Consider the following 25,817-nt stretch of genomic DNA (forward strand, 5'->3'; position numbering starts at 1 on the left):
CAAACTCCACACCAAAAATAGTGCCGACAATGCTGCAATGGGCTAAAGGGTGAGGGAACTGAAGAAGCTCTCTCACAATCCACTTAGATGCTCATAAATCTAGGTGGGAGATTTCTCTTGGAAACATACCTTTTTCCCTTTAAAGAGAAAGCAACCCCACAATTTTCTTAGATAAAAAGCTTGTGCAAGCCATATCAATTTGGACAGTAGGCCTGAGACAGCCTACGCCAACATGAGAAGGGTGAAACCTCCTAATAATCATGGTGGGATGTGGTGCTCACAACCATAGCGTTTAAAAAAGGGTTCCTATTTGAGGAAGTTTGGGACTCTACCTGAACTGGAACCGAAACAACAGGAGTGGTAGCTTTTTTTTTGGGCCTTGAGTAACCTATTCTACGTTTTTTGGGCCCTCCTGCCCAACTTAAGAGTAGGATCAACCTCAGAGAGAATTGGGACCATGGAAGGGGAAACAATAGCAGCTGTGCTGCCAGAAGACTAACCTGCCAAAGCCAAGGAAATACGTGAAAATACAGAGGGACGACCCTACAACCTGGAGAAGACTGAGGGGCGTTGTGGTGCATCACCATCAGGTGCAGGCATCTTTTTTTCCAAATATGGTAGGCTCGATGCGAGCTACCACAGTGGGAGTGTCTCTATGTGCACGACTTCCCTTCTAGGGTGGGGCATAGAGCCACAACATCGAATGGCGTAGGATTACCAAGTGTAATCTGGACAGGGTGCTCAAATGAGTCAAAGGTTATAGTACCCGCAGGAGCACAGAAACTACTAGGGGAGAAAGAGACTGAGCTCCCCAATAGTAGTGATCATTACGACTCTCTAGCTTGTCATGTCTGCCAACAAAAAGAGACACGATCAATAAAAAGAAATGTTAAGAACAACATATCACAAAAATAATACAACAGCACAAACGCACGTGAATATGCAGCAACTCAACTTGCTAAGGGTGAGAACACATCTTAAAATACGTCAAGTTCCAACCCCTAGCAACTGATACATGGATTGAAAACTAATGTCTCACAAAAAACTAAACTAACGACTCAAGAAAAGAATTCATGTCATGATAATATGAACAAACCCAAAATATAGATAGTGAGGCTATAACCTCAGAATAAAAGCCGAACTCCTAGTATATAGAGAGAGACTCATCCCCAATGGAGTCAACAGATTATTTTTTTCCTAGGAGTCACCAACTTATCAATCATCATATACATCCCTTATTTAAATAAATCTCCCTCCCAAATCAGATCAGTGATTCGAAGTGGAGAGGAACCGAATAAGAAGGAACATATGACAAAGTGACAAACAAAAAAAAGAAAAACATGGAGAGCCTACGTGCGATAAATCTCGCAATGAAAGGTTCAATATGTGATCCCAAACAAGATAGGGTGGGGCACCTTGGACCAATATCTGTGAAAGAGGGTCTACATAAACTACCCATAACCAAGTCAGGTGTATGTACATGTTCTGGGGTTAAGAGCACTCCTAGAAGAATGAGCTTTTATTAGTAATTACATCTTGGGGATACCTAAAAATATTCTCGATAAAAGGGGTTTTGCTTATATTATCATTGACCTGAGGAAGTAGATCATCAAAAGAAGGTTATTCCGTGTGAGAAAGTCTTGATACTTCAAAGCTCTTGCTAAGCCATCAAGCAGAGAGTGAGTTTTCATATCCAAAATGGATATTGGCTCATCAACATATGAATCCCACAGAACAGCCAAAATCATCTTGATTGGAATATCCCAACACGCCAAAGCATGTCCAGGCCATAAGGGTAGAGGACAAATCTTCTTATCTCAAACAAGCAATAGTTCATCGTCATCGGGCCATCAAGATGATATCAATGAAGTCAAGAGCGCCAGTGCTCAAAGGGGCTCAACAATAGAAAGGTAAAATAATAATAAAAGTTATTTAACGTATTTACAGGTTATCGGGTGCGCTTCACGGAGTGAATATACAACACATGTTATGGAGCTGGCCAGACATAACTATGTTTGACTGTGATGTGAAGTGTCAACCTTATTTTTGCTCCAACATAGTTATGTTAGCATTCGACATGACTACGTCAACCACGACATGGTTACACCAATCCCATGTGTGTTCACGCCACCATGCAACTAGACTTGTTTTGATAAGACATTTTATTCTTATTTTGTTGATAGGTATAAAAGTAAAAACTTGGGCATAAAATAAGGGGAGTTGGGCAGACTTTGAGGCTCTTTACAGCAGGAACTAAGGTTCTAGTGCAAAACTTAGCATTTCTCTTCTTCTTCATTTAAGAATAGAACTTTTAGAAATGTTTTTTTATTTGAGTTTTTAGAGTGTTTGCATGATAGAGTGGAAGAGTGTTGTATATGAGAAAGATTATGGAGAGTTTATTTTTATAAGGTGAGAATTTGATGTATTGCTACAAACACTTACTTGGTTGTAAGTTTGTTCCTTCTTGCACTTGTATCTTTAATTATTGCCATGAAGATTTTGATACTTTTCTCCTTCATGTTTTGTGGCTAAACTTGCTTTCATACTCTTGTAATATAAGGATAGTTTTTCCCTATGTTTTACTTTGAGTTTTTTTTCCTATATACTTTTTCTTTGCTTCTAAATGGAACATTTTGATGTATTAATCTTTTGATTGTCATTTAGCTCAAATATGATCATTTAATAGTTAAAAATTCTTGTCATCTAGTACTTGTAACCATCGTTTAGAAAAACAAGTAAATTAACACAGAATAACTTGGTGGAATAGACATATTATCATTAGAAAATTGTAACCAAGAAAGGGGATTGAAGGAATCCTGAGAAACACCACATGGTTAAGTCACTCTTAATTATAATATCATTTCTAAATCTTCTTATGATCTAGAGTAAAGAGGATTGTGTCCTTGATTTTTAACTACCACATAGGGGAATTTATAGAAGAACATAAATAAAACATTATATCTGTGTCAATCATGAGCCTTGAAACCTTTAAAGTGTTGAAGGCCTTTAATTGTCATTTTTGCTTACTATCATTTAAATTTACATATTTTTTTAGGACAGTTTAATTTCCATTCCTGCATTTTATAACCTCAAAATAGATTCAACAATTTTGTAAACTATAACTTTTTCCTGTTAGAAATACTTTGACATTATCCTTTTAGGATGGATAAACAGACTCTTTTAATTATTTATAAGTTGATTAACATGTATACTCAGGATTGATAGACTTGGCTCATAGAAATTTTGGGTATCAAGTTTTTTACTGCATGGTTAAGTCACTCTTATCCATAATATAATTTTCAATTCTTCTTATGATCTAGACATATACTAAGAAGAATTGTGTCCCTAATTATTTATTATCCCATAAGGGAACTCAAAGAACAATGTAGATAAAACACAATACCAATGTCACAGGAGTATGAATCTCATCACCTCTGATGGACTCGAGGCCTTTAATTGTCATTTCTGTTTATTGCCATTTTTTACTATCATTTATGTTTATTGCTCTTTTAGGACTGTTAGATTTCCATTCTTGCATTTTATCATCTCAAATTAGATTCAGTGGTTTAGTAAATTCAAACTTCCTATGTCAAAAATATTTTGACACTATCATCATGGGATCAATATGTGGACTCTTTTATCATATATTACTTGATGAATTAGTATACATTCTTGATTGACCAACTTTCCTCGCAGTAATTTCAAGAATCAACTTGTTGAATCACTCATCATCGAACACTCCCTGAATCAAATTCTCCTCTTAACTGCTCTCATTTCCTTAACTTACCTTCTATTGAAATGCCACACCCGAGATAGGAAGCTAACGAATCACCCTTACCTCTACTCATTTCTTTGATCTATAACCTCCATAAACTTCCATGCATTGCCAAACTCATTCCATAATTTGTTCCTCATTGAGTTGAGCGCTCTAACCCATTGATTAAACAATCCTGAATCACACCTTGGTTAAGTACATGGTAGGACTCAAGGAAGATTCAAATTGAAAATAAAGAAGCACACAATTAAGCTAGATGATCAATTCAGAGCAACCGGTTGCTGACATCATCATTGTAATTAATGTAATATCCAAATGTTAGACATAAGGATTACAGTAATGGTCTATTGTGAAATAAATTCTTGTTTCGTAAGACTTTGGCCATAGGATAGGTTGTTCTCATGTTTTTGATCCTTTCTGCCCTAAAAGTACTTAATTTTAGGGTTATGATTGTATTGATTGTGTACTTTGAGTTAAATGGCTAGTGTTGATTATCCTATTTTGGATAATGACCAATGGCATTTACTTTCTTTTACTTAACAAGGAAGGCAAAGATTGGGTTGGGAAAAAGCTGTGCAATGAGATGTACTTCTATAATTTAGATTAATCATTAGCAATTGTTGAAAACCTAACCTCGTGACTCCGCATAGATAAGTGGATGAATAAGAAGATGATGAATGAAATGTTGGACCCTAAAGCATGTTGCTTGGCAGCTAACTCAGTTAATTTAAATAAAAATTAAGTAAAAATCAAGAAGTTGATAAAAACTTAAGAAATAATTTAAAAATTCAATAAAATCAAAAAAACAAAAAGAAAATTACATAGATTCAGTTAACAAAGGAGAATAATGTGGAATAAAAATTGAATGGAATTAATTCATTTATTTTTGTTAAATGAATAAATAAATACAATAAAACCTAATTAATTCATAAAAAATAAAATAAAAATCAAAATAATTTAAATTTTTTAAAAAAAGTCTTATTTCTAAATTTTCAATTTACAATAATTTTCTGAAAACCCAAAAAACACAAATAATTCAAAAAATGTAAATTTCATTCTTAACATGTAATTAAATCATAAATAATAATGATAATAATAACCAGAAATAAATGTAAAGAACAGACTAAAAAATTTCAAATTCAACTTTCTTGAACAATTAAATGAACACTCCAATCAATAGTAATCACTTACATGCAAATTAGGATTTATTTGTAAATATAAATTTATAAAATTAGCTTTATGTTTAAAATTTCATTAAAAATAATAAAATAAATACTTAAAATTGTAAAATTTGTCTTTTATGACCTATTTGAATCAATGGGAAGAAAAAGAATTAGACTTTGAGATATAATTTGAGTGGAAATGTATCTTAGTAAATTGTTAAATTTGCATACATACCTTTCCCAGTGTTAAAATGCCATAGTCCAATCATAATAAGTAAAACTTAAATTATTTAATCTCTAGAAAAAAATGATGAGTTTGATTTCAATTCATAGTTGAAATATTATGAATATAAAAATTAATATAAGTTTGTAAAATTAGATATTATAGATATATCCTTAATAGTCTAAATCAGTAAATATATTACTTAAATATTGGAAATCCCATAAAAAATACATTTAAATGGTTGGTTAACTTGATAATAATAATGAAAAATTATCATTGTTGAATTGGTCTAAGGAGTGTAACTAGTTATAAATATTAGCAAAATACTAATGACATTAATAACTAGCATAATTTTCATTAAAAATCTAAAAGAGACATGAATGAAAAAATTTGTGTTGTAGCTCCTTGTTTTCATGTACTAAGGAGCATTCTAAATATAACTTGATCAAATATATCATTGTGCTATCATCTTTTTTAAACTACAAGTGATGCCTTTTTCTTTAAGCCATGATGATAGATTAGACCATATCAGGCACCATAAAGACAAATAATCATCATAAAGCTTAAAGGCTAATCCTAGTTAATTATTTCATCTTGTAGGGGAGAGGATATTAAATCTTTCTAAGTTTTCACCACTAAAATTTCTCGGACCAAACATAAAAATTCTTCACCGAAGTATGAAGTGCCCTTTAAGCTCTTTAAGTATGACTTACTATGCCTAAAAATATTAAGTTAAATATTATTTACTCATCTCAACCAAGCCAAATAAATTATTTTTATTGTCCACAATTGCTCATTCAAAGCAAAAAATAGACTCTTAACTTAATATTTACAAGCATTCATTTCTATTTGGGATTTAACCAAAATCATAAACTCGCTTATCCTATAAATTATTAATTCCAATGATTAGATGAATTTTATTCTACTCAAAATCTCATTCAAAAATCAATATGTCTGTCTACTAATAAATTATCCTTTGGAATTTTATTAAAATAATAATACAAAAGGCTATTATTTAATCTTCAACTAATTTTAATTGTTAACTATTGATTTATTTAATCTAAATATCATTTTAAAATAGAGTTAGTCACATATATACCATTCATTTCTAATGTATGTATATATTAAACACCTAAGTTTCTATATTTACAAGCATATCACTAATTCTTTAATTTCAAATTAAAATTACCAATATTAATTTTTTTTTAAATTTGAACTGCCCTATTTCATACATAGATTTTTGACAGCAAAGTATTCTACATGCAAATATGAAAGTTTAGTGGTCAGATATATAAATACATAAGAATTTCATGGTATGCATATTCCTTAAATTATTCTCTAAAGTGAATGTGTACTAAACTAAAATCATTTGATACTTATTTCTTACCAAAGGATCATGACAATGGAATTTCTAATGCTTATTGTTCTTAAGAGTTAAAATATTATGAGTACAAGATATATAGACCTATACTAAAATAAAAAATAACATCTATACACTTCAATTTGTTTTTGCTTTATAAATTATATTTTATTTAAATAATAAGAAAAAATCATAAATAAATTCACAAATAATTTTTATTAATTGATTATATCATACAACGGGAGATAATAAGTTGCGAGAGGGAAAACATCAAAGTATGTGAATTTGTGATGTGAACCATCTTCCTCCCTCTCCTTCTTCTATTAGTTGAAACCCTGTCACCTTCTCCCTCTCCGTTTTTTTCAATGGTCGAAACTCTTTGTCACCCTCTCTCTCTCTCTCTCTCTCCTTCTTCTTCGATTGGCTGAAATCCTAGGACATCCTCTTCCTCCTTTCCCTTACTATTCCATTGGCAAAACCTAGCCCTCCTCCTCTCCACTTCTCCCTCCCTCTCTCCTAGCCAAGACTTAGGCCCTGTTTGGGGTGGCGGCAGGGCGACTTCATAGTGGGGTGCCAAAATTTATTGCTATTTGGGGCGGTGACTTCGCGACTTCGTGGCGCGGTGAGGGTAAGAAGCAGGTCATGAGATCAACCCCGCATCCCGCTTTTCTTGATCAGCTTTTTACACCTCATACCCTCGATTCCGCCCTATTCCTCCTCCAGCTTTTAACGCGAAGGGAAAGCTCTGCGATCCTTCGTCTTTTGGTCTCTTCATTTTGCTCTGGATTCCACCTACTAGTGATCAAACTTTTGAAGGAGATTATACGAAATTGTCATGACTCTTGCTCTTCCTACTCATTTCGCAGGAGAGGTGTTTGGTTCAGGTTTGTGATTCTCAAAATTTTTGTCTTCCTCTGTTCTTAATTCTGCATTTTTTTCTCTATATAACACCTCACTATGTTTTGCATGAGTTCAACTTGATCACACGGCTTCTAAATATATAATGTGTAAAAAATTTATGCATGTGTTAATCGTGTTCATTTGTGAAGATGGCTTAGGAATTAATTTAACTTTTCTTAACACTTTGTTCTTTATTTCTATTGAACCTTTCAGTAACTGTGAAAACTATTGTTACAGTTTCATTTTCATTCTTTTTTCTGTTATTCATGCTTCATGCTTTCTATGAAAAAAAAAAATTTGCTCGACCTTCTTTGCTTGGTGGTATGGGGAAGCTACAGTTTGATGGTATGGCTTTGGTAAATTCTATGAAAGAAATTTTTTTTACCTTCATTGGTCGGGGATGACAAGTGTGGCTTGGGCATTGTTATTGTTCTTTAGAGTTCTTGATGGTTGTGGCTTGGGCATTGATGTGAATACATATTAATTGGGTGGTTGAGACTTGGGGTTATGAGTGAATACAAATCAATATTGTCATAATACTAATTATAATTTTGATAATTTTTTTCTTTTTTGTAGCATACTTAATGCTCACTGTTACGTGAAGTGTTTCTCTTGATTTTTGTAGCGTTCTAAAGTGAATTTTTGCTTTTGAAGTATATAATATATGGTTAGAACAGTTATGTTACAAACACCATTATTAAACAGAAACAAAACGATCATTTGTCCAGAAACAGCTACCCCACAGCTGTTTTCACATAGCTGCAACAAACAGACAATCTTAGTTCTCACAATCATCACCTCTCCCTCCCTAGCTCTCCTACATGAAACCCTTTCATATTTGTATGTAGAATACTTTGGTGTCATAAAATTATACATAAAAATGTGTATTTCACTTTTAAAACATAAGTAATATTGATATTTTTAATGTGATATTAAAGATTATAGTGATTTGCATGTAAATATAGAAGTTTAGGTGCTAGATATATAAATATAAAAGAATTTGTGGTATGCATGCACCTTAAAATATTCTCCAAATTGAATGTATACTTCGCTAAATTTATTTGATACCTGTTTCATGGCATATGATTATAGCAATGAAATTTGTTATACCTACTATTTTTAGGAGCCAAAAAATTATGAGTAAATGAATCCATAAATAATAAATATACACTAGAATAAAAAAATGCCATATATACACTTTAATTTTATTTTGCATAAAAAATTAAAATTTTTTTATATAACAAGAAAAAAAATCATAGATAAATTAGCAAATTATTTTTATTTATTGATTATCTCATGCATCTGGAGATAATAGGTGGCGAGGGGGTTGGACGATGAAGCATGTCCAGGCGATGGTGGGAGGAAATGAAAATGGATTATTAGACCCATAGATGACGATCATGTATGGTGATAAGTAGGGACGAGTGTTCGATTGGTTTGGATAGATCAATTTTCAAATTCATCATCCCGATTGCAACTAAAAACTAAAATTAAAAAAAAAAAAGAACCAATCAAAATTTTATAAAACTGATGTTAAATTTGACTTGAAAGGTTAGGCTTTGAAAAAGCCAAAATTGAGATACTAGGTGGAATTAGGTTATGAATAAACATCAAGAATTACATATTTTGCATGTATAGTACTGATTTAATCCCGTGAATCCTTCATTTAATTTTGAAATTTTAGTTTTTCGATTTGTTAAATTAAATGAAATTCAAAACTAAACCAATAAACGATAATCGAATATTGAAGTTTTGAGAAATGAAAATCAAAATGCGGTTTTGAAAGCCGAATCAAATCAACCAAAATTGTTCCGCTTAGTTCAACTTTTCGATTTTGAACAATAAATAATGCACACCCCCTAGTGATAATAAAAAGATGAGTAAAAATGAGAAATGAAATGTTAAATGATAGTGATAAATATGAGTGTAAATGAGTTGAGCTTGAGTGAGCCTAGACTAGGTTCGTGTTCAGCATGCTAAAAGATACCATTGTTTGTGAGACTCGTTTATATATTGAGCTCAAAAAATTTGTTCATGTTCGGTTTGTTTGCCAGCGAGCCAAACACTTGCTGTTTGCGAGCAACGAGCCGTTTTGATAACCTAGTCATGCAACCAAAAGATTTTGAGGGTAAGGGAGAGATTTAAATCATATTATTTATATTAAAATAATTATTTAAAAAGAATTTAATATATATTTACTCTATTTTATTAATTAATAATTTTAATTGATTATAAATCTCTGTAGCCTTATCAATTAAATTATTTAAAAACAGTTTGCAGTCAATTAAATTATTCTTAAATAATTCTCATTAATATATATAGATGAAATTATTTTAAGCTAATATGAACCGATTCAGCTCGTTTGTTCAATGAACGAATGAATACAAATTACTTAACCAGCGGAACCAAAACTAGAACAATCGACTACTAGGGCACATGAGAAGGTAAATGTAAAGTGTTAGCCGATGAAAATAGTCAATTATTTAATTTATTTAAAATAGTTCTTGATCAATTAAAAAAACATACGGGTTTTGGGTTTAATATACAAGAAAATAAAAGATATTCCTCCAAAGGTTACTCCACTGTGCGGTACAAATCGGCATCCGTTGGGAAGTTGTTCCTTCGTCATATTTCTCTTCTGCTTTGCTCTCTAACATATCTAGGGTTCCAACTTGTTTACCCTGCAAGGCCGTGATGGATTTCGACGAGTACGAGTATTTGGAAAAGACAGTTGAGAATCTGGGTTCCGCAAAGAAGGACTCGGCGAACGGACGCAGCTCGTCGAGATCCGAAGATAAGGAACGGAGTCGGAACTCGAACTCCAAGCACCGTGACGAAGGCCATCACCGATCAAAGCGGGCTAAATCAGAGGGCGAAGGTGATGGACATAGGGAGAGGGAGTCGTCGAGGCACGGGGGGACTGATCGGCATCGGAGGGAGAGGGAGCCTAGGGAGGAAAGAAATGAGAAGGACAGTGAGAGGGACAAAAAGAGGGTTAGTGAGAGGGAGAGCGACCGGGTTCGGGAGCGAGAACGGGAGCGGCGAAGACGCAGCAGAAGCCGTTCGGAGAGGAATGTGGTCCTCTCTTGGATATATTTTCTTTCTGAACCTGAAAGCTCGCTTTTGGAATTCCAAACGCTGTAAACCTTCTAGCAGTAGTTCTAAATCGATAAGTAAGAATCTGAGGTCTGGGGTTAGAATGCTTGCTCCAAACATATCATCGCAAAAAACTTTGTAATGAAACTCTAATAATTTATGGGCATATTGTGATTCAGTATTTTCTAATTTCCAATCTATCTTCGCTTTCATTCACTCAATTTCTCAGCATCAAAACACATCATTAGTTTTTGTTGAGTTTGTGGTCATTCCTCGGAAAAGCTATTTTTACGCCTACAGAATTATTTCTCCGTACCAGTTTAGGGGCTGTTTCTTACCTAATCATGTTTACTTGATGATATTGGCTATCATCAATGGCATATTCACATGATGTATACGTCATAGTTCATTATGTGAAATTATGGCAGTGAAGTTGGTTTTACAGGTACATCTTATGTTGAAGTGGGCTGCTGATGTATGGTTCTTAGGATGTTTATGGAAATGTTTTTCTTTTTTTATGTTTAAAATGCAAATGTAGAGTTGCTTTGTAGTGATTTTATTGCATTCTGTGACCAAAAGTTTGATTTACTGAGATGTAACAAGGAGTTAGCAGTCTATATTCATCAAAGATTGAAAGCTGAATAAGTAAAGAACAAAGGATATTTCAGTTTTGAATGTAATAGCGTGCATTAGATCTTGTACGGTAGGGCCTTTTGTACAGGATAATTTTCTATTTTATAGCTTTCCATGCATTTATTTTGGAAACAGAAATCTCAAATACAAAAGTTTTTGAATGGGGACTAGAATGCATAATCATGCACAAGATAGCAGTAATAAGGACGGCTATTAAAATGCACAATATTAGAAATGATTAGGAGATGATTCTTAATGAAAATGTAAATAAATAATACATAGTTTTTATATCGCCAAAATGGGCTAATGTGCTCTCTTGGTTATCTATTCATTAACTGCATTTGTGGGTCTATTCATATGAGTATATAGCACTATTCAACAAGTTGCATTACAAGATTATGAGTTCTTTAAGCAAATTTCAATGTAAGGTTCATATCTTTTGTGAGTGCTTAGGCATGCTCTCCGTGACCCTCTAGGATGCATCTATAAGAACAGCCAATGAGCTTCATTAATTGTTTGAATTAAGGGTGTTGCCTAGAGAATTGTAACAAATAGGATTTCATGATGTAAGTCTTTCATGGTCAACACTTGGGTTTGGCAGGATCAGTTTCTTCTACGTGGCCTTTTAAACATATGGCTCTGATATCTCTTGACAACAAATACTGGCTCAAGAAAAATGACAAATAAGGTTTTAGAATCTTGATAAAGTTTCTTATCTCCAAATATAAAATTTTATTAAAATTAAGATAAACTGCAGAGAAGGGCTACAAGAAAAGCATGAACTTTTGAAAGAGCAATGATTAGTTAAGGCCTTGTTCTTGACATTGTAGTACCAAAACACGCTTGATAATGTGGGAAATCTCCAAAGACAATTGAATATATTTCTTCCTAATGTTGTCACCCAGGAAACAATGTTTTACAAACTGTTACAGTTGTCTTGATCTCCAAGTTACAATCTAGTGGTTAGATGTTTTCCTAGCAGCAACTCGGTTCCTGTACTAGAAATTGCCGCTGCTTTTTGTTTTTTTTTTGCTTCCTGTTTTCTTTTCAAAATGTTGTTTTCTAAATATTTTAGGTTTTTCTGAACTTCCAACAACCTACATGGAATTTTCATGGACAATGGTTTAGCATTGAAATATGAAGGAAAGATGAAATTGAAAGAGTAAGAATCAAAGAATCCGATTTGGAATTTCATTTTTGATCATGAAATAAATAATTCAAGTCTGTTGTTGATATTTTCAAAGGGCATGAAAATTTTATCAGCCTGCATTGAAATGAGAAAGGAAAATTGGTAGATTACTGCTCGCATGAAGAATGCAAGTTAGGAGAAAAAACAGAGAATCTGAGTTTTGGAGGATTTCTAGTGTCTCATCATCTGGAAATAAATTGGGCTGCGAGAAATTTTTACTACTTTTTCCTTTCCCAACATCTAATTGCAATCATTGTTTTCCTTAACCATTTCGTGGCTGAAATTTGAATAAAGACTAGGAAACATCAATGTCGTTACCTTACCTTTGAATTAGAGGCTGCAGGAAACCACCCAACTTATTTCCGGTTGCTTCTTGTCTAGCTGTGGATGACAGGAGAATTTCTAGCAAACTTCCACCGAACACACCACCAGAGATAGGTTCTGTAAATCCAAAGATTAATTGTGGCAGAGTGTAGACTCCATTAAGATGGTTTTCTAGCTGTAGAAGTTCTAGACAAATTGCCATGTAATGCACCATCGGATAGGTTTTGTAAGTGCAAGGTCAATTGTGGCAGAGCTTACTCAATTGTGCTCACATTCATTTTTCCCTTCCTCCAACTTACTGAAATCTATTCCGAAGCAGTGAAATCCTTTTGCAGTCTCAGTATATCAACTTAGACTTATACGAAAGTTACACCAAACTAACCCATGAACCCTTAATCGCTAAATTACCTACCCATTTCATTGTAATTACAACTATGTCAACCAATGTGGATTTTTATTGTGTTAAACTAAAAGCTTGTTGCAATAGCACAATTTATTAATAAAATTGCACAATCATAGTAAAGATTGCTGGTTACATATTTTATTGTTTTGTTTGTTCTTAATTAAAGTAGATTATAAAGTTGGTTTATTCAGATTGGAATAGTGGTTAAGTTGCATCTTCGGTTGTCTTAGGTTTGGGTCACGAAAACAACCTGATTGTGAATAATGGGTTAAAGCTGCTCTTATTTACCCTTTCCCAAATCCTGCATTAGCGGGAGCCCTAGCAGTTGTTTTAAGCAGTCCAGATGCTCTGTTAATTCCTTAATTTTTGAGCATTTATAAGCAAGTAAAATGAGGATATAATATGGTAATGTTGTCAAAAGAGCATGCCAAATCAAACGACCAATCTGATATAAAAAAAAAATGATCAATCTGTTAGTTTAGTCTTTCCATTGCTTTATGGAACTTACATGATAAGCGATAAATTTAATGTTTATTGCAGATCTTTGCATTGGCAGAATTTCTTATGCAAGATCCTCTCTCAGATACCTCTTAATCTGGAGTTCTTATATAATACTAAAACTTGGTGTAAGTTCTTCCGTCAGTAGTGCAGACCACGCCGTTCTCTGTAACCCTGGAGTTTTATTTTCCTTGGTTTTTTTGTAGCATACGAGAATCATTTAGCATATTGGTAGCTACAAGTTTGAGGAGAGTATTTCTGTATGCTATACAAATGTCATTATAAGAATGAGAGGTTTATATTTTATTGCTCAAAAAAAAAAAAAATGTTTAGTAACCCAGTTTCATATGATTTTCCCAGTTTCTGTACTTACATGGAAGTATTTCAACTAAATTATATGATCTTGCACTCCAGAGGTACAATACTTTTTTTTTTTTTTGACGGTCAGGCGCAGAGAGAAGAAAGATGAAGGTGCTGAGCCTGAGGCTGATCCAGAGCGAGATCAACGAACTGTATTTGCTTATCAGGTTATTGCTCTTTCCTTTAATGGATAAAACATTGATTTTCTACATTCATAGATGATTTATTTGGTTGCTTATTGTCTCTATCACTTTACTACTTGTAGATTTGCTTGAAAGCTGATGAAAGAGATGTGTATGAATTTTTCTCAAGGGCTGGAAAGGTTAGTATGGTGCCACATTTAATGCTTCATAGATTTGCGCTATAAAATTGCCCACTGTTACCTTCCATATCTCACTTTAACCTCTGCTAATAATCACCACATATAAGAAATAGAGGGTAACATAGATAATTGACCTTCATAAAAAATGGTGTATTTTTCTATCTAATTATGTAATATCATTCTCCATTTTTTGATTCTTAAGCTAAGGTAATATAGCAACATGCATTTATATATATATATATAAATATATATATACACACACAATAATATAGCAACATGCATTTATATATATTTATATAAATATATATATATACACACACACACACATCATTTTTGTAAGCATGATTATTGACCTAAAATTGTTTTTTTAATTTTGTGACATGATTAGAGGGTTATTTCATATAGATTTATTTCCAGGATGTGGGAGTTAGATCCTCAAAAGAGGAACACCATGGTCGAAGCTATGTACTTGATGAATCAAGCGTCAGGCCAAACGAAGTTACTAAGCTTTGATTGGAGCAACTCAAGGAGCCTTTACAAGAGCCATGATGTTCATCCTAGAGCATGTTCATAGGATAATCTATATTAAAGAGGTTTATAGTTATTTACTTAAGAAATTTGAAGTGGATAATAAAGAGAATACGAGAGATTTTAGTTTTTGGAATGTGAGTATATGTCATGAAAAAATTGGGTATGCATCTAATCATATTATGAGTCGTCACCTTGAAAGATGAATCACTCTGTTACATAGCATTCAATTGAAAAAGGTTGACGAAACAATCCCTAAACCTTACTAATACATGTGTTCATATAGCCTAGGTAGCCATCTGAAGTGGAAACAAAAGGTGTTGCAATTAGTACTTGGATTTAATGATTGTGTTCATAAAAATCTGCTGGGTTGTAAGGCTATTGGAGCTCCATATTATATTGGGGAGCTACATTATCATTTCCTTCTTCATCAAGAAAATTTGCCCTCGAGTATGGAGAAAAGATTTCCATGATATTGGTATGTGCCCCGTATATTGAATTTTTTTACTAGTACCATCCCTTTCAGTTACCCAATTTGGTATACGATTTAACCAACTTGCCAAACACATCAAAAATATTCCTCCATCGAAATCTTCAACTCCGCGCATACATATAAAAGGTAAAGCCAATATGGTTATATAACTTGTGTGTGCCTTGGACAAATCTTCCCATCATTAGGCTTGTAGTATGTATCAGTGTGAAACCTCTCCTTGCAAATATATACCATCATTGAGTTGCCTTATTTATACTTCAAGTACCAACGGATGTTTGTGAATAGCAATCTTATACTTCTCATTCTATTCATGAAGATTCCTTCTTGCTCCTGAAATTTCTTGATGTTCTTTGCTGACTTTGTGCTTCAACATCTCTTGCTAGGGATGGAATTTGTGGATAATAAATTGTGTTTTGACTTTGGTTGAAAATTTGATGAGTTGTCGATAGAGATGATAGTTATTTTCAAAATTTGCTTGATATTTGCTCAAATTTTAATTGACTTAAAATTTAAATTGATTTATTTAGACTTGAAAAATAGCTTGCTCGAAATTAATTTTATTAAATTGAAAATCTACTTAATATATAATGTGTGTGTATATATATATATATATTTGCTTGTATGTGCATGTTAAGAGGAGTTCAACACGTTATGACACTGACTAAGAATGCAAATGTTCCAGCGTGTGTAGATTAATTGTGAAACTTAAATCACCAATTGTTGTGCCAGCGGAATAAAATTGGCCATAGATGAGTACCCTACCACCTCAGTCAATCATGTAATTTAGAGCACTAACCTATATACCGATGAGATAATATAAGTCACCTGTTTGTTAGGTATGCTTGATGGTGCTGTAGAATTACATTGCATGTTAAGATGATAAAGTAAAAGTAAAGTTAAAGATTAAACCATAAAATAAAAGTTAATCCATATATAATTTTATATTATTTCCATTGAATAAATGTCATGGATACATACATTAAGTTATTTTATGATTTCTATGTTGGAATATGAAATACCAACGTATATATTGCTTTCTTTTCCTTGAGTTACTTTAGTTTAGAAGTGTGATTGCTTCCCGGGTTATCTTAAATAATTTATTGTATTGTTTTAATATTTTAGATTTAAGTTTTTGAGTAAGATGAATTCTGGAGAAGGTAAGGTGCGCAGAAGGCAAATGTCAGATTAGAAGCATCGTGATATTCCATCGAGGAGTAAAATTATTTATTCTTGAAAAGAATGATCTAGTAAGAATAGAGTTATAAACTTGTTGCGTGTCGTAAATTGCCACAAACATCAAACTTGTGTTCTCATATAGATTTGTTAAAATTAGTAATTATTGATACCGGTCAATGTTTTATCTTGTATGCTTATTTGCGAGACATTATTTTATATAAAATTATTTTTTTGTTATTTTGGCCAATAGTAATGCTGGTAAGCTGAAGCATGAGTTTTATTTTCAGTAGCATATTTTATTTAGCCACCAAGATGCAATTCAGAAATAACTTGAAGACACAATGATCGTGTTCAGAAGCATAGTTATGTTCATTTAAATGAAATCTACTAAAATTTTGATTTTTCTTCACACATTTGTTGGTAGTGTTAAATATTGACTACTCTTATTTTCATTCGATTGAATGTAAAAGCAAGAACTTTAAAAGTTATAGCAATAAGAAGATAGAGCTTTCTATTATAGTTCATTAGCGTCCTCAACACTTAATATTTATGACAAATAATTAAAGTATATACTAGAAGATCAAGTATTCATTTTGCATTCCTAGCATTTAATTTTTTTTAAGGATAAGCTTCGTGGTTGAATTAAAATTCTTATGAATTAACTAATGGTGCCAAAATTGTAAATCTCGAACAACCATAAATTATGTCAAATACTGTAGTTCCATTAATTAATTTCTCTGAAAAAACATGCTTGGATGCTAATTTTGATTGAACTATATCATGACTAGCCTAAATGCATCATATTTGATTAAAATAAGTCATAATTTATCGAGTATGGGAGCTTCAATTGTTTTTCTTTTAAGCTAGTTAAAACTATCATTGATTAGTTCATTCAAAATCTTTTTTGTTTAAAAATTGGTTACGTGGCCTCTAAAGTACTAGAATTTCTACTGATGTATTGTAAAAAATAACAAGTCTAAGGGTCTGTTTGAGGGAGCTGCAACTGATTGAAAAAGCAACTGTGAAACTATAAACTATTGAAGAAGAACCTGCTGATCAAAAAGCTGCGATGACTATTACAATTTGTTTTTTGAAGAAAAAACTGTGAAACTATTGAAGAAGAACCTGCTGATCAAAATGCTGCGATGACTATTACAATTTGTTTTTTGAAGAAAATCAGACTGCAGTTTTTTAGCAGCTACCACACTTAGCTAGATTCGGTGACAACACAGTTTTCAACTTCATTTGTTTGAAGAAATTGACAAAATACAGTTTTGTCAAACAGAAAAAACCGCGGTGTAGCACCGCCACTGCACTGCCGCCTAAAATGCACTATAAGAAATCTCATTACCTTTGTGATGAATTTTATTCTTAACCATTCTCTATAATGGCCTTTACCTGCGTTTCATTCACCTTTATTTTTTGAGAAGAGACCACATTTTCCCAGAAAAATGATACACGTGAAAGAACAATTTTAAAGGTTAATAAATAATTTCACCTTTCTCAAAACTTCATGAATTTCTTGTAAGTACCACACAATGTTCATTGTGGAGTTACTAAATATGAGTATGTTGTCAAGGTTGAAAAATACAAATTATTCAAAATTTTCGAGTGGATGTTAAAAATAATTGATTTATTAAAACACAAATGTACTATTAGTGCTAAACAAATAAAAAGGCATAAAATACCATTAATCTTAATATCTTTTTCCATTTTTTTTTGAGTTAAATTTTAATTTTACTATAGTTATATTTACTATAAAATTTTAAAACATTATTGATATATACAACGAATCAAGTTCACGCTTTTAAAAGAAAACCATAATGCATCTTATTTGGCAAAATTTCAATCAAAACCAATATCTATACCGTCTAAATTATAATAACGAGGGTAGCAATCACGCCAATAAGATAGCCATCACTTTAGAAGTAGGTTTCCACACTGGTGTAGCACTTAAAGAACACACTTCTAATAATTACACTCAGAAGAGTGGAAACCAAAATTTATTTCACTCTTCAATGTTTAATTTCTGATTTTCTACAAGTCTCAAGATTCTACTTGCATCATTCAATGATCCTAAAATATGAAAATTACGCGAAATAGGAAACAATTTACTATAACTTAAGAGGTGATGTAAGGGTGACATATCGAACAAGCATGAACGACAACCAAGAACATTAACGATAAACAGTTGCAGAATGATCTGAACAATATGGAAAAATAACAGATAAATAATGAAGATAATGCCCATAATCACATCAAAGGCAACATGATAAAAAATACTTTCAAATTTCAATGTGAGTGGACTTTCAAATTTCCATTAGCATTTATGTGCTATATTGTGGATGATTACTTTCAAACCTTTTATACATCTTGCCAGTTGGCACGGAATGATATCGGCTTCATTCATGTGTAGCCACTTTAAATATTTTTAAAACTCTTTGGTTTATCAAGTTTAACTTTGATCATTTTTTTTGTTCTAAATGATGAAATTTGTTGTATGAGGTTTACCAAAATCAATTTAAAGTAAAATTTTATCCATCTTCTATTTCTTTTTAATTCATGAAGAAAAACACCAAACTAAGTCTTCATTTGTTTTATACTTTTAAAAGCCGCTCCCTTCTCATTCATAAAAGTATTGAGTTCACTACATATGTAGACAACCACTAGCCCCGAGCAAATGCTTTTAGGTCTTCTAAAGCAGGCTGTGTTGGAAAGTAAATAAATTGATTTCTCCATATAAAAAAACTGGGTTCTGTAATTTTTTAAATGCAAAAATTTAAAGTTGCCATCTTGGTTAAAGTAAAATCACATTCGCTACATATATTGTAATGATGTCCTACTCCTAATGTCTGCATGCCACACCTTACCCCTATACGAGCGGGTTGCAATTGTCTTCCAAAGAGTGAGAAAGAGACAAAAATAAATCATAAAAATATTATTGGCTGTTTCGTTTACTTTTTAATTTAAATTTTTTATTAGAAATTTGATCGCTTTATCATGTATTCTATTTTCTGAATGGGCCCCAAGTGGGTTATAAATCATCTGTTATAATTTCTGATATTTTCTTTTGCTAAGTTCTAGGTTTATGTTTTTGAATCTGTATCTATTTTGTGTTTGGAATTTTCTATAAACCTATCGTTTTTGCTAGCATTTTTTTCTTCTCTGGATTTTAAAGTTGAAACCCTGGTTGTGTTTGCCAATTTGATAAATGTGAAGTATCACGAACTATATTATTGACATAATGCTCATGATTTTCTTGGTTATAAACTTAAGGCCCGTTATTCGATATATGGACTAAAGTCTTATGGATTCCATGGAGTAGTGGAACATCAATGACTGTGAAATGCTTATGTTGTTGAAACAAATTTTGTTGAGTTTGGGAATTTTTTTTGTTCAAACCATTAATTTCAAATTTGTGATTTTTTGTGGGCTATCTTTTGATCTTGTTTTAAAACATATAAAATATGCAATTAAATAAGTAAAAACAATTTTTTGAGTTATGCACAATAATAGCTTTTCACCACAGTTTCTCCAATAATATCTTCGCACATGATTTTTCAGGCAACAGTAAACATCCTAAGGCATAGCCTTTAAATTTCATTACAATGTATTTTACTTCTCTTTCTTCGATCTTTTCACTTAAAAAGTTTCAAGGGAATCATACAATTACTATAAGCTCTGGGATCGAGTTTACCATAAAATTGGATGTTGACGAATACTTTTACAAATTTTTTATTGTGCATTGTAATTGGTCCATGGTTTAAATTATTTGTGGAGGGGTTTCATGTGAAACTTTAGGTTGATGCAGAATTGTATTTGCTGAGCTTGGATTGTCATCATCATTGTCTTCAAGTTGCTCTTCCACACGAGGAATGATCTTATTGGATTTGTTGATGTGCGCTGCCAATTGCTTGAGGAAGCTTTTGGCAGTCATCAGTGAAGTTTACCCTCTTTCATGCTTTGAATATAAAACATTTGATTGGAGATTTCATATGCTTCATTCCAGGCTGTAACTTAATGAACGGTTGTAATACTGGCCTTATGTCATTATAAAAATTGTTTGGATACCAAATATAATGTCTAAGAATTAAAAGTGGAGAAGTAAGAGAATGGTGGAGATTTTATCGATAGGATTAGGACAAAGTTAAAGGTGAGCCACCCATTCGCTCAACAGGGCATTCAGCTTAAAACAAGTAGGAAAAATATAACCTAAACCTTTCTAATACAATGATTTACTTTCCTTATTAGCCATTGGAAGTGGTTGAGAAGTGGTGCAATTAATACCTGGACTTAATGCTATGCACCATTAGTAGCCATGGACGTTGAAATAAAACTCATTGGAGAAAAGGGCAGCTTGGTATTCCTCTATGAAATTTACATTTTTTTTGCTTATGGAGTTTTATTTTTGAACCATCATTGGATAAAAAAGGTGGTTCAGCTGTTTCTTCAAACTGATAGTTATTTTTTTAGCTTCTTGAGTTTTTAATTTTTATTTGATCATGATAGCTTCTTCCTCAACGTTTGTGGAGGTTATTTGTGGGCCATGGACACCTAACTAAATAAGATCATGGCATTTCAGTCTCTTCAGGGTAACCATAAATGGAAGTTTTCAGCATGTAACTATACTCTAGTGGTGCAATCCACAATATCCCTAAGGCTCAGCATCACAATTTATTAGAAGAAAAAGTTTTCCTTTGGCGGTTTGTTTTGCCCAGCCCCTTCAAAGTCCTTTTGTCACGCAATCACAGTGAGCTGCAACATGGTAAGCTAGAGGAGACTGATATGGTGAAAACAAAGAGATTTCTGTAAGGCATTCAGAAGTTTTAATTAGAAGTAGAGAGACTATACAATAGAATGCTTGGTAGAGATATAAAGCCTGATATGATTGGCACAAGCTAGATTAATTCAATATAGGATGTCTCTTATGGTTTTTGAGCATATAGCTACTTGAGGGTAAATGAAACTCAAGCCTATCCATTATGGTAAGTTGAAGCTCTAAGAAGATTGCCAACACTCTGTTGTAGAGTTGCTATGCTTTATGGAGATGCACTGGTTGGTGGATGTTGGGAAACTCAACATTTGAGATTTCAATGCCGGATGATGAGCAGGTAAGATCCTGTTGATAATATAAGATTTTATCAAGCAATACATGGAGGATAGCATCCTATAAAAGAAGGATACGATCCAATAAAAGAAGGTTGAGAAATGTAAGAGTGATCCAGGTTTTTATTTCTATAGGTTAGGGTAAGTGCTGCGCTGCAGTTCCCATTTTCTTAGCCAAATCGGGCCTAAACAGAAGACTTTTGCAATACTCCTTGTTCTTCTCGTGGATAATGTGCAGATGTTCCTGTATGGTACTTTTAAACCTTCCATTTTAGTACTATGCTGAGCTTGTGGGTTTGTGAGAGTTCCCTTGCTATGAGTTCGCTTGCTATGATATTGTCCTCCAAAAGATGGTCTTAACTTGTGGGTTTGTGAGAGTTCCCTTGCTATGATATTGTCCTCCAAAAGATGGTCTTAAATTGGATGTTGTAGTTTGTGTCGTTCTGCATGTAGGTTTGCAAATTTGTAGATAATCCTTGCATGTGCTTTTCCTTTTTCTAGTTTTGGTTTTTGCTTTTCTTTAACAAGACCTATATTTTAAGATTTTATTGGTGCACTGGAAACATGACAGGCGATCATATAGGGTCCCTTATGGTGCAATTCTATTACATGTTCAGTATGTGTCACTGGATCACCTTTTTGTAAGTTAAACTTCAAAATGTGACTGTGATTTCCAGTCTATATTGCAAATAATCCAAATCTGTTTTCTTTGTTTTTAGGTGCGTGATGTTCGCCTCATAATGGATCGCAATTCAAGGCGTTCTAAGGGAGTCGGGTATGTTTCATTGTCTTAATAGGGAAACTTGTTTCTTTTCTAGTGTTGTTTTTGCAGATTGAGAGAGCTTATTGCTAGCGGTGGTTAGTATATGTGCTTCATTTTTCTGTTAATGGAATTATTGCTGTATAAAGTTATGCTAAAATGAAAATTCATTCTCTGATGAACTAGTTTTTATGCATTATTTAGTTTAATTATTACAATTGCCACAGTTATTTAGGAATGGCTTTATGCATTTTTCTGCTACAATCATGTGGATTGCTACATACGGTGCTAACTCTATTTTGCATAAGTTTTGTGCTTCTTCTAGCTATATCAATTTTTGTCTACTATGTTTTTCCTTGTTAATTCTTTCACAATTTTTCTTTCTACCTATTTTTGTGCATATTTTGTTCTACATTGTCTTAACCCTAACTCTTTTTCACCCCCTTGCTCACTACACAAGTCACACATATCTAATAATATTATTTCTTGTTCTATTTTTCATACTGTCATGCCTCTATCTTTTACATTTGCATTTTAATTAGTGCCTTGTCTGTCAGCTCCTTAAAAATATTTTCAATAATGGTGTATCCTGTTGTTCTTTTGTGCATGCAAATTAAATCAATTGGGCTTATGTCAAATGTTGGTGGGTTAGCATACTTTTTACAAAATTTATCACTTAATAGTTTAATTCCAAATGTAGGTACATTGAATTTTATGATGCTATGTCAGTTCCAATGGCTATTGCTCTCTCTGGCCAGCTGCTACTTGGTCAACCCGTAATGGTTAAACCATCCGAGGCAGAGAAGAACTTGGTACAGTCAACTGCCACTTCGGGAGGAGCAGGTGGGCTTAGTGGACCTTTTTCTGGGACAGCTAGAAAGTTGTATGTGGGCAATCTTCACTTCAATATGACAGAAGATCAACTGAAACAGGTATTAAAAAAGGATAATTTTGCGATAGTAGCACTCTGATGATTATATATATATTTTTATTTTTTGTCTTGCATGCCTACATTACTGCACATCTGTAGCAATCGATTATCTGAAGCAATTTTTTGTCGTTCTCTGTGCATTGCATAAGTTGACTACTAGGGTATCACATAGTGCGATTCAGTTGTTTTGGTTTTATATTTGTGCCATTACTTTACAATGGTGACCCTTGTAGTTCATTGAAGAAACCACTAGTGCTACGTAAAAAATATTTAAAACTTTGAAATTTGTATATTAAGCTGGACGTTGCATCTGAATAATGCAACTCTGAACGTTTCCTATCGTTAACCTTGTGATTACTTCTGCAATCAGGAAATAAGATTTCTGTTTGATTTACTAGCTAACTTGTTTATCAAAATTTGTATTGAATTAAAGTTAATTATTACCAACTGATATTTATGTGTTATGTTGAAACAAATTCTTTCCGCACGGATGCTTGCTATTATGGCTCAATGGTCATCTGGAACGATTACCTCTCACTTGGAAGTGCTATTGTTCCAATGATTAGCTTGGAGAAAGTTTGCAGAATCTTTCCATAAGAATTATATTTCTTAGAACTCTGTTGATTTTCATCAGTGGGATTAACTCTGATTGGTTGAATTATGAATTTATTTTGGTTTAGCTATATGCCTTCATTATGGAAACAATCAAAACCGCCCTTTTTTCCATTTTCACTTGGGCTTTTCATAGTTGATTTACCATGTTCTTTGTGTTGTTTCACTTAAGTGTTTGTTCTTTTGCTGGTTTATCCATTTTTTTAAAATCATATATTTAGTGAGATTAAAAGATTGAGGGATAATGCAGCAGAATGCAAAAATATGTCTTCATACTGGCTACAATATACAGTTTGTTAATTTTAAGAATGACTTTTTTGTTATTGTTCGGAGATATAACACTTAAAACATCTTTTTGTGGCCATCTTATTCTTATTTTCGCTTTAAATTTCACTGATTGAAGCTGGTTGTTTAGGTCTTTGAACCATTTGGTGCTGTTGAACTGGTTCAATTGCCTCTTGATCCTGAAACTGGGCATTGCAAAGGTTTTGGTTTTGTTCAGGTGAGTTTTCTACTTAAATAATACTGCTGACTTATTGAACTTACTTAGCTGACATGCTTTAACGCATTACTTCAGTTTGCACGTCTTGAAGATGCAAAAGCTGCCCAAAGTCTTAATGGACAGCTAGAGATTGCTGGAAGAACAATCAAGGTTGCCACACCATATATGTATTTTCATGTTCTTTACATATGGATTACTTGATAATCAAGTGGGCATGCGCATCATTATTTCACTGCATCCTTAGGTATCAGCCATGTCAGATCAGGCCGGGGTGCAAGATACTGGTGCAAATGCTGGTGATCTTGATGATGATGATGGTGGGGGTTTGGTATGCATTTCAATGTGCTCTTTATCCAATGTTTCATCTCTTATTTATCATTTTGTGTTTGTGTCGGGATGGGTGGGTTGGGTAAAAAAAAGATCTTAATTTATTAGATTTAAATGAAAATATGACACTAAATCGGATGCCATGGAGAAAAATGATTGATGTAGCCGGCCCCACTTAGTGGGATAAAGGTTTTGTTGTTGTTGTTGATCAGATTTGTAAAATTATTTAGTGAATTTTTTATATGAAAATTTAGATACTCGTTTCAATTTTTAGCTGGTTTATTAGCACGTTCAAATATTCGTTTACTTGCCATAAACAAATCAAGTACAAATCAACTTTAAACATTGAGAAATTTAAATAATTCAAGATTGAACAATATGTGAAAGCTCGGCACAAGCACAAGCCAAACATGAATAACTTGTAATTATACCAAGCTAAGTCCGAACTATGATATACTCGGCTCGATTACAACCCTACTTGCTCTAAATAGCTAGCTTAGTGAACTTTTAAGAGAAGCTCCCCTAATATGAATTTCATGTATAGATATTTACTTGTAAATAAATACTTGATGCTTATGCTTTTGTGTAGATTATAGAGGCTTTCTTTGCAACTTTAGAAGTTTCACCTTCTGATTTTCAAAATCTTGATTTCTTTTTCCTCCCAGTGATTAAAAATCACATTATCATCAGTGCATTAGTTATTTTCTCATGGAGCCTTAAAAAGTGCTGATTTTGTTGGTATAAGTTTATAGCAATAAAAAACTGTTTCAGAATTTATTTTATTTGCACTGTTATATTTGTATATTATTAGATTTTCGGTGGCTACCATTTTTGGCTGTCTCCCTTTTATTCGTGTGAAGTTGAACAAAGTGGAGGAAGTATGTTCCAATTCAAGTGTTAAGCATGTCTATATGATGTTAATATATTAAGACTTATCTTCGAAATTTCATTCCTTCTATTTCTTTTTTTTTCCCTTTACATATTCATTTTCTTCCATAGACTCGTCGAAGAAGTTGCAAGAGGAATATTGACTACCTAATACATATGCGCTTACTACTTTTTTTTACCTAAGACTTGTCTTCGAAATTTCATTCCTTCTATTTCATTTTACAGACGCTCCTTCTTAGACTACATTG

At 32.8% G+C, this 25,817-nt stretch overlaps 2 protein-coding genes across 4 annotated transcripts in view; both read left to right on the top strand.

The window, feature by feature from the left end:
* LOC110031919 (RNA-binding protein 39-like) overlaps window positions 1-25,817 on the top strand; it is an 81,243-nt gene that overhangs the window by 1,173 nt on the left and 54,253 nt on the right. For 2 of the 3 annotated variants that reach the window (XM_020735359.1, XM_020735360.1), the window contains exons 1-8: window positions 14,013-14,091; window positions 14,190-14,246; window positions 22,121-22,190; window positions 22,269-22,324; window positions 23,010-23,241; window positions 24,268-24,354; window positions 24,430-24,504; window positions 24,599-24,682. In XM_020735359.1, coding sequence (XP_020591018.1) covers window positions 14,206-14,246; window positions 22,121-22,190; window positions 22,269-22,324; window positions 23,010-23,241; window positions 24,268-24,354; window positions 24,430-24,504; window positions 24,599-24,682 — 645 coding nt within the window. In that variant the 5' untranslated portion in view covers window positions 14,013-14,091; window positions 14,190-14,205. Of the gene's footprint in view, window positions 1-14,012; window positions 14,092-14,189; window positions 14,247-22,120; window positions 22,191-22,268; window positions 22,325-23,009; window positions 23,242-24,267; window positions 24,355-24,429; window positions 24,505-24,598; window positions 24,683-25,817 lie in introns of those variants that run through there. The other variant, XM_020735361.1, reaches the window with a different exon arrangement.
* LOC110031917 (TRAF3-interacting protein 1-like) lies at window positions 9,998-10,565 on the top strand. The gene has a single exon (XM_020735356.1). It carries the CDS (start codon window positions 10,116-10,118, stop codon window positions 10,563-10,565), a length of 450 nt encoding a protein of 149 aa, XP_020591015.1. The 5' UTR covers window positions 9,998-10,115.

Source organism: Phalaenopsis equestris, unplaced genomic scaffold (genome assembly GCF_001263595.1).
Source record: "Phalaenopsis equestris unplaced genomic scaffold, ASM126359v1 Scaffold000867, whole genome shotgun sequence".
Lineage (NCBI taxonomy): Eukaryota > Viridiplantae > Streptophyta > Magnoliopsida > Asparagales > Orchidaceae > Phalaenopsis > Phalaenopsis equestris.